Below are 10427 nucleotides of genomic sequence, written 5' to 3' on the forward strand. Positions count from 1 at the left end.
TCTTTCATTAAAATTATAAATTAATTTTATTTGTTACTTTTTTTTCTTTTGTAGGATGTGGAGAGATGTATAACTATTTTCTTTTATCATGCTTTATAAAAATTTTGTTTTTATACAAAAAAAATTATTTCATCACTTTATTTTCAATTTAATCTTGAATGGCAAAGAAAATATTATTGTGTAAATTTATTGTAATTATATAGTTTTAAAACTTATATTGTATAATCACATTTTAGATACTCGGCCAAATTTATCTACATCATCAATAATTGCATTACATAAGTTTATTGCTTATCACACACTTTATTTTTGACATAAGAATGTAATGTGATTAATAATGTCTCCTAATTTTAATCATCTACCATCTTCTTTTATACATCGATGAGAACAAAGTAGCAATTAACAAATCCTTAAGGAAAGTTTATTAGTTGTTGAGTATGTATCTCAAGTTTAAGGAAAAAAAAAGAGAGAAAACAAAACAGAGACAAAAATTATTATAGAGTAAGGAGAAAAAGATGAGTTATTGCTTCTCTTAGAAAATCAAAATTGGCTGCCCAAATATGTCCTTGAAAACTAACATTCAAATTTTCTTAGAGATATGTAGAATCAATTTTGAGCAACGAGCGAAGCCATGGTAGATCATTCTAATATACAATAATTTATGAAGCGCTTTCTTTAATAGCTCATAATCCCATGGAAATTAAGATAGTGTATGGTTCGTAGTGCAGAATCTGATCATCACGAAAAAGTATACAAAAGCATTTTCTTACAAAAGCCTAATTAAATGTCATAGCACATAAAATCTATACTTAGTATTATAAATAATTTTCCGTGTTATTTAGAAGAAGCATCTTTATGTTAAAAGGATTGCTATTTTTCTGTAAGCTCTTAATTTTGAAAGGTTTGTTTTTTCGCGACTGATCAATTTCCTAAACAAATTTATCAACAGCTTATAGAAATAAAAAATAAAAAAAAAACAATCTTTATTGCTTTATCTACTTCCACATATGCAAAAAGTTTTCAGTGGTTTATATTAAAAAATTGCCGTCAATTTTATGATCGATCAAAATCACCTTATTAGAGATGGCATGAACAACGGATCCCGCAAAATCTTGGTTGGTTTGTTGACCAAAAATAATATGTTTTTGGGCGGACAAATTATTCACCAAACATCGCAAATGAATCTACATGACAGATCAACACATCCTGTCACCGTCTGACGGAATCATACAAGCTCGATTACTAATTAAAAGGCATAGTTTAAAGATTAAATACTAGCATTTCTTCATTAGTCCTTACAAATTTATCTGAAGCGTGACGCTATACATATAAACCCTAGGACTCGGAGCGGGTTTCACCGACGAGTTCTTTTAAAAATGTACGCAGTGGGCCAACCAAGACGGAACCAACACATCGGAGGACAAGCATCGGGCCCGCAAACCAATGATGTGATATCCCCACCGTTCAGTCCTTCTGTATGCTGCTGCTAGCTATCAGATACACTCTGCACTGAATCACCGTCTTCCCCACCTTAAACCCCGGTACCACCGTGAAACCCACAGCCGGACGGCGATCAGCACCAAGTTCCACCTCTGCAACGCTCTCCATATACACCTCCGAGAACCGGCTCCCCTTCTTGACCTCAAAGATGGCTGCTTTCTCTCCTGTTCCGAAAGAAAAGAACAAGCAATGAAGAAGCCAAACTCGCCTCGCCATTTCCGAGAAACCCTCGAAGAAATCCGTCTCAAGGATCCCTTGGCTGGAGCTCAACGCCACCTGTTGCTCCTGGTCACCAAAGAACGAAGCTTCCATCTTCGGATGCACCAATCTCAAATACTTCACCCTGCAAAACTTCTCAAATTGGATTTTTGTATCAATGCACTGTTTTGGCTTCAAAAATTTAAGCTCGCTAAACTCGGCGAAAAACCCCTGGCGATCACGTACGGGTCCTCCGAGGCTAAAGTCGGGGTTCTGGAAATCAGAGAACATTAACCGCGAGACATAAGACTCGAAGGCAAAGACTCTGTTTTTTAAATTACAGTGGCCAAGAAGATCCGGTTGGATCGCGCTAGCCGCAGCGTCAAGGTTCCACCCGGCGGATTCCATTTCGAGGGTCATGATTTTGACAAAGGAACGTATGGATTTGACCGCAGAGCGGAGGAGGGTGAGGAAGTGGGTGGGGTTGAGGCCGGTTAGATGAAGCTCATCTAATGCGGCAAGGGTACGGCCGGGCCTGAGTCGGGCTTCCAGAACCCGACACCGCTTTTCAGCTGCGCGAAGCTCCGATTGGAGGTAAAGGACTTCGGAGTCTTTAGACCGTAGCTCGGATTCCAACTTCGTGGTGGTGATTTTATAGGTTTTGAGAAGGTTACGCTGCTCCTGGACCTGGGAGGAGAGCTCTGGCTGAGCTCCTTTTGAGGTCCGGCTGTGCTCTGCTCTGTTTAGAAAGCTCTGTTTCAGAACAGAAAGCCGCTTGAGCTCGGTGACAATGGCTTGGTCAGCGGATTGAATGGCATCGGGGTCGTAAGGTGTTTGGGCGAGCTGGAGCTGGGCGTACGCGGCCTTGACTGCAGATACTCCAGCGAAGATTTTCGCTGCAACTGATTCTATTTCTTTCTGGCCGTGTTGGGAGATGTCGCTGGAATGTTTGTTATTGTAAAGGGATTCTTCCTTGGCAGTGATGGGGGCAGTTGTGCTTGAGTTGAAGTTGTCATGGCGGAAGCGGAGGAGCTTGGTGAAAGTTTTTGAGAGAACGGCGAGGCCAATGGGCGGCGCCGGCGCCGAGATGCTATAATCCATTTTAGGAGATGAAAAATGGAACGAAAACAGAGGGGAGCCCTAGGGCAAAGCGTCCGGGTCTAAGAGATAGGACGACGTTGGAGCTGGGCCTTTTAAAAGCGAGAGAATCTCATTCAATTATTTTTTATTTTATTGGAATAGGACCGTTGGATTCTTTCTCCATTAGTTAAGCGCCTTATAGGACATTGTGGGTTATATCTCCACAAGTTTCCTTGTGGTGCAATGTGAATCACATCTGCAAATTTGAAATTGACTTAATTTTTCTTTAATACTCATTTGTTTTTTAGTTTATAAGTGTTTAGTGATATTCTTAATAAATTTTAGTTGGAATTACACCAAATTTGATGGATCTTCTAAATCTTAAAAGAGTTAATTATTTTGGTCAAGATTATTAGGAACTTATATGGCTCATGCTTTATAATTTAAAAAATTTATGATTAGGATTTTGTGATTTCATGAGGTAACTCAAAAAGAAAAAAATCACATGAATTTAAAATTAGATGGGTTTAAATCAAAGTATAAAAAGCATAATTGACGATTTAGGTGCATGTTTTACACTAATATCCATTGTATTTTGTATTTCAAGAAACTAAAATATGTGAGCTCAAACAATAATATTTCCAAATCAAATAGCCAATCATTCTCTTAAACACATAAGAGGAATTTTTTATTTTGTTAATGAGAAGTTTGAAAAGTGCATATTCCTTACATGTTTCTTTATATTTAATGTGGTGGTAGTAATGAAGTTTCAACAATACATAAATGGCCATTTTGGAAGTAAAAGAGCAGTCGTAGATACTAAAAGAAGTAGTTGATCCTATGAGTCAATATCATTAGTGTGTGGCTTAGTTGTGTGATTTGATGATAAAAACTGTAGCAAAGAATCATTCAATGGATTGTTATGTCATTTTGCATGGAATATTTATTATCTAAATCATGAATATGAAGACTTCTCAAGGAAGCCCTACAATTTTCTATAGCTTGAATGCAATAAAAAAAATGCTATAATAAGATAAACATCCCCAAGGACCATAAATATAATACTAAGAAAAAAATCTAAATTATATTTCTTTATATAATTTTTATTTATATATAAATAAAAGTTTTTTTATTCTATTATTAATACATATATTTGACTAATGATGACAATTAGCAATTTTATGCTCGAATATTATTTTATTTTAGAGTTGGTTACTAGTATTATTAATAGTTACCTAGCCTTCATTTTTATTTATTTTTAAGATATATATATATATATATATATATTGAAGAGTGAAAAGTTACACAGCAAAAGAGGGGTTCTAACATATGGAATGTTAAGCCCATACGACTTTAGAGAAAAAAAAAACTGGTCAATAGGAGGAGAAGTATCAAGGAAGGCCCTTTGAGATGAAGGAGCAAACTTTGTAAGGTAACCTGCAGGCTCATTTCCTTTCCTATATATGTAATTCAATTGCAACATCAGAGAACAGGAAAGCTAAGCAATTTGCTTGATATGAAGGTTGATATGCTAATGTTCGAAGAACAATGAAGAGCAGCACTTCCATGGAATCATAGATTCCATCTCCACAATAATGTTGTTTCAATCAAAGACTATAGCAAGCCAGAAAGCAGCTAGGACTCCCTCAGCCTCAGCATGTAGTGGAGATACAACAACACATGGAGCTAAAAAATGATAAAAAATTTACCCAGATGATCCCTAAAGACTCACCAAAATCCAGCAGCAAAATCAGAGAAACTCTTATCTATATTGACTTTTGGCGTAGGATTACTCCAAAAAACTAGCTTACATAAATAAGTGTTTGCCTGAATTGATGTAGTGAAGTTATTTGAAAGTGCATGAAGTGCATGCAAAAATCTAGCCTGAATGCCACCATACATGATGACTTTCTAAAAATGGGAGATGAGGTGACAGAATGTTGTTGTAGATCTCTCCCCATGGTCATCATCCTTCAAGCCATTCGTACCATCGAAATGAACCAACAAACTTAAATATGCAAGATTTTAAAAACTTGTTAAATGGTGAGACCAGTCCAGCAAACAATTGATGATTTATTGATATCTTCTCATATGTAAGTCCAACTACAACAAATTAGTAAGGCATCTTCAAATATTTATGGCATACATACAAAATAAAAAAAAAAATGTGAGAAAGAGACTCCACAACACATTTGTACAAAAGCAAAAGAAGGGAATCTAATGCCTTTAAGCTTAAAGATGTCAATAGTAGGTATAAATAAGTGCATTATCCTTAAAGCAAAGAAGGAAATGGAAGGTTTAACTAGAGAGTTCTAAGGAAACTTAAAGATCAGAGGCACAACAGGTTGTTGAAAAGAAAGTGCAATAATCTTGGACGAACATATATTAGCACCACCCTTACAAATTTAAAATACATGTTGTTGTGATCAAAATGAATTTTGAAAATTAATTAAGAATCATTTTGAGACACCAAATTTCTCACTTTTAGAGCATCCCATCTACCCTTAATCCAACATTCAACCACTGTAACACTAAGGTCCATATGACTCTTCTGATTCAACTCATAAGGCTCAGCAAGAGCACTAACTGATGACCAATCATCAAACCAAATAGACTTTTCCAACCCCTAACTCCCAAGTAAATAACTCTTCTGATTCAACTCAATATTTGCATATTTCCTTCCAAATGATAGAAATAATATTATGCAAACTATAAGACGAAGGATGAGATTGGCCACAATATTTACTCCTCGTAAGGTCAGACCAAATAGAGTCACCAAACCTATAATTAAGCCAAAGCTTCATAAAATTGATTCTCATAGATTCCTACAATGACCTGAAACCAAGACCACCAGGAATGATAGGCTTACATATTATTTTCCAATTGACACAATGGAGGCTTGAGCTCTTGCGTTCCCACAAAAATTTATTAATCAACCTCTCTAATCCTTACAAAATAGATGAAGGCATTTTGAAAATTGCATACAATATAGAGGTATCGTAGTGAGAGCACTTTTAAACAATGTGATTTTATACTCTTAAAGATGAAAATGTTTTCCCAAGAATGGTGCTTGGTAGAAAAATTTTTTGAGATCTTCTCATATATATGGCATTTCCTTCTCCCCTTAGCAAACACGAAACCAATATAAGAAATTGCTAAGGAAGCTTTAGCACAATGAATGAAATAAAAAATCCGCTCTCTCTTAGTGATAGGAACATTTTTACCAACATAAAACATGCATTTACTCGCATCAAAAATCATTCCAGACACAACTTTAATATGAGCAAATTGGTCACATAGCTTAACAATAGTTCTGTTAACTCTTGCAAAGACAATAAAATCATTAGCATATGCTAGATAAGAGTATTTTAAGTTTCCTTTAGTACTATAGATCAAGCTGAGGTTGTTGGAGGTCAGCTTCTCTAAAGTTCTAGATAGTCAAAAGCAAGGATTAAGAGAGTAAGAGATAGAAGGTCACCTTTTTTATACCCCTTGATGCATTGAAGTAACCATGCTTCCTACCATTAAAAATATTAATTAATAGATTTCATTAAGTAACAACGGAATTAAGGAACACAAGGCTGCATTGAAACTCATATGATGAATAACCTGAGTAATAAAGTCCCAATATATAGTTTCTTAGGTTTTTTTTATATCCATCTTCAACATCATTTTACCACATAAACATTTTATCGAGGTGCAATATCAATTCAAGAGAAATAAGAATATTATCACTAATATTTTTACCTTTAATGAATGTTGCTTGGCAAGGAATGACCACTTTATGGAGGTGAGGTTGGAGCCCTGACATAGTTTTCATGCTTAGGATTTTAGGGACCACAGTAGACAAGCTGATAGTTCTGAAACCAGTCCAAAAATTAGGTGGCTAAATTTAAGAAATAAATGCAATGAAGAAAAACATAAAGTGCTTGTGAAGATCATGATCTCTAAATAAATCCTTGACAACAATAATATTAGGTTTAGTGACTTCCCAACAGAGTTTGTAGAAGATAGCCCCAAAGCCATCAAGGTCAATTGTTTTAATATTTTTAATATCATCCACAACCAAGAACATATCCAACTCAGTAAGTAATTCAAAGAGCTAAAGGCTGGAAACAAAGTTCCTATTATTTTAGAAAAGATGGTGTTAACTTGTTGGGCACCGTGGTGGTTAACAAAAAAAATATCCTGAAAATAAGAGATCCCATTATAGAGAATTTCACTTTTTTCAATTTCCCATTCACCTTGGTGGTTCTGCACTTTTAGAAATGCATTTCTATTCTTCCCCCTATTAATAAAAACATGAAAATACTTTGTGTTTCTATCACCATCCACAAAATGGCGGCATATAGGTTTTTGGCTTAAAAGGTTCTCCTTTAAAGTTATCTGAACAATAGAAGTATTCTAAGCACTATTCAATTTAGCTAAAGATATTTTTGGTATGGGATATTTTAGTTAGTTAGGGTGTGAATTAGTGAGTTATATTTTTGGGTGTAGCAATTAATGCGTTAAGGTTAGAGTGTAAATTAAGGTATGGTCTTCAGGTGGCATTACCTGTCAGTTCAGATGAGTTTGATGGGTTTAATTTTTTTAGGTAGTGTTAGATTTAAGGATTGGGTTTGTGGGTCAAGTAAGGGGAAAATTTTGGGTAGAAGATGAATAAGTGAAATGTGTGGATTTAGTTTGTGTGGAAGTTGTGAGAAAACAAGAAAAGAGGGAGGTGATGGATCAACCATGACAAAAAAGAGGGTAAAAGATGGACTATAGATAATACAAAACCAAATAAACATAATCCCTACCATGTGAAAAAAATGGAAGATCGATCAACAAATAAAAATAATTACATCGTGCACAACAAATTTGAAATGAGAAGAAAAAAAAAACATGGTCAATGTAATGCAATAATTAAATTGAATATGTAAGAACAAAGAAAACATGATTCCTATAATTCAAAAAAAAGAGAGAAAATTCCCATGAATCTCACCATGCACTAATTAAATTGAAAGAGTAGGTTTTGTTTTGCAAAATTATTTTCCATTTTTTTGGTGCTCTTCCTTGCTTTAATGAAAGTTATCATTGGTTCCTTAATGTTCTTCTCTTACTTGATCTTCCTTTCTTTGTTTGTTGTCCTTCTCGAGTTGTGCAGTAGAGAGGAGATGGCATTGGGAAGAGGGTTAAATAGAGAGGGAGAGGGTAAGTGAGAGGGAGGAGAGAGAATAAGAGGGTGGGGAGGACTTGGTATTGGGATGGAGTTAAAGGAGAGTTGGGGGAACGATTTATGATGTGCTGGAAGAGTGTATGGCTTGGATTTGATGCGGGGAAGGGGCGATGAAGATTGAGGATTTAATGAAGTGATACGAGAGGGAGGGATGGGGGGCAGATTTATCAGGTGGACGAATAAGAGGAGTGGGGGTGGATTGGTAAGGAGGATGAGTGAAGGGTTGGATTGGGGAAGTTAAAAATGAATGAATAGCTTGAAGAGAGTATTGAGGGAATATTAGAAAAAGCAAAAGGTATTTTGGTATTTTTCAAGTTGGTTAGGATAGTTTGCCAAAATACAAATACATGTCATTTTAAAAATGATGAAACAAAGAATTTAATGGTCCAAATTATTTTGAAAAAGGAGGTGTCTAGCTCAGTATATGACTAATTTAAGTGCAAGTGTAGTTACAAGGTGGTCATGGAAAAATTTCAAATTATGCTCGTTGGGCAGATAAATATGTAAGGAATTTTGTGGTGAAAGTGGTTTCAATCAAAAACAAACTCCATGTCAAGATATTTCATGTCAAAGTATGCATAAACCCTATGAGAGAGAAAGTTAACAGATTTTGAGTTAGGAGTTTTGATTGATTTTATTGGAATGAATTAAAAGATTATTAAATTAGAGAAACTTTAATAGAAGCACAAACTCATCTTGAGGTCATTTTGAGTTAGTTGTGGACAAATTATCCTTTTGTTATCAAAATTTTTGTTTGTTCTTTAAGTTATTGTTGACTCACCATGCCTCCATGCAGAGATGGATTTAGGGGGTTGAGAGGCTTATTTAAATGGTTTTGAGAATATAGATGCAATGACAAAGTCCGTTTTGAAAAATAATGACTCGTTGAAGAAATTTTATATGCAGACACTATTCATGCATGAAAACCCTAAGTACTCAATTAAACATAAAAACAGTGTCTAGTGACCACCAAACTTTTTTGTGTGCTCCCCATATGCAATTATAAATATTATGTAATTTACAAAATATAATTTGGTTCACTAAAATAGCATGTGGAGAAATTAATTGTGTTAGGGTTAGTGAGAAAGTACTATTCATGCATGGGAAGTTGGACTAAGGAATTTAAAGGAAAAAATTATTTCAAATGATTGTCAATCTTATTTGCAAGATTTTTTTAATGTGACACAAAATATCATGTAACTTTTCAAATGAAGTTATATCCCTACAATAATCTCACAATAGAAAATGATAATATATGAATGTTGTTGATTGAGGTTGATTATAGATCAACTTTAGGGTTTGATTAAAATTGATTATATTTAGAGTCTCTCTATTTTACTCATCAAAATTTATTTTAAAATTTAATATTGGCACATTCATATTATCGTTTCATTTCACCATATCTCAGAGTAGGGAGAAAGATAGAGAGAACTACTCAAACTTCATGAGAAAGAAATAACAAAACACAAATTTCATATATAAAAGAAAGTTCATACAACACTGATAAACAAACAATATTTATCTGAAAACTCTTTCTCAAAGCAAATCCTTTGTAGCCTTTTCTTAGAAATGCAGGAAGAAGATATCTCTCATTTTTCTCCTTCTCCAACACTCTTACAGAAAGTTTCACACTAAATCTCACCACAAAAACTCTAAACTATGAAAACAAAATCACTAATTGACTCCAATATGGAAGTTGAATGGAATGATGTGTGAAAAATGAAAGTACAGGAGTGAAAACGTAGAGGAGCGCTTTTTTTGATGAAATTCGGCCCTAAATAGAGCCCAAGGTCAGTTCTCCAAGAGGTGCCTTGACCGCGACTTTATATATGCTTAAAAATATAAGTATTTAATACTGTTGCTAAAAGATTTAATTCCTTAGCAACTGTACCAAAACGTAATAATAGTTATAGATTCGATAAATATGGACGTAATAAATATTCAATAATTGTAAAGTCACACTAATCAACGCAAGTATACGTATTGCTCAAGTAATATAGGGCTCTAATGGAGTCCTAGATATCAATCCCACAGGGAGTAAGATTAGAACTACGAACTAAGACTTTAGAAAAGCAATACTTTAATCACAACAACGAAGTTCAATTTGCTTATCTGTCACTAATAGGCAATTGAAATTAATATGTAATTTTAATAACTATTAAATAACTAATTATAATAATGAAGGTTCAAATGTGATATTCAATATATAAGAAAACAGCATTCTCCTTGTCAAGAAATTATAGTTAATAGATAAAGTGAACTAGTTCAAATTATATTGTGCCAAATAGGAGCATACCTATTCTTTACCCTTTGGTCCAGACATAAAGAACATTGACTAATCCTACGCTTGTTTATTGAATCTGCGGCTACGCTGGGAGGATACCGGCTCTCACTTTTGAGCTCCCACGTTTTTCTCGCTTTGGGGGTAAAA

At 34.5% G+C, this 10427-nt stretch overlaps 1 protein-coding gene across 1 annotated transcript; it reads right to left on the minus strand.

Moving 5' to 3' along the window:
• Window positions 1-1400: 1400 nt before the first annotated feature.
• LOC110028025 (IRK-interacting protein-like) lies at window positions 1401-2895 on the minus strand. The gene has a single exon (XM_020729724.1). The coding sequence runs from the start codon at window positions 2797-2799 to the stop codon at window positions 1465-1467; it is 1335 nt and encodes a 444-aa protein (XP_020585383.1). The 5' UTR covers window positions 2800-2895; the 3' UTR covers window positions 1401-1464.
• Between the last annotated feature and the right edge of the window lie 7532 nt (window positions 2896-10427).

Source organism: Phalaenopsis equestris, unplaced genomic scaffold (genome assembly GCF_001263595.1).
Source record: "Phalaenopsis equestris unplaced genomic scaffold, ASM126359v1 Scaffold000482, whole genome shotgun sequence".
NCBI lineage: Eukaryota > Viridiplantae > Streptophyta > Magnoliopsida > Asparagales > Orchidaceae > Phalaenopsis > Phalaenopsis equestris.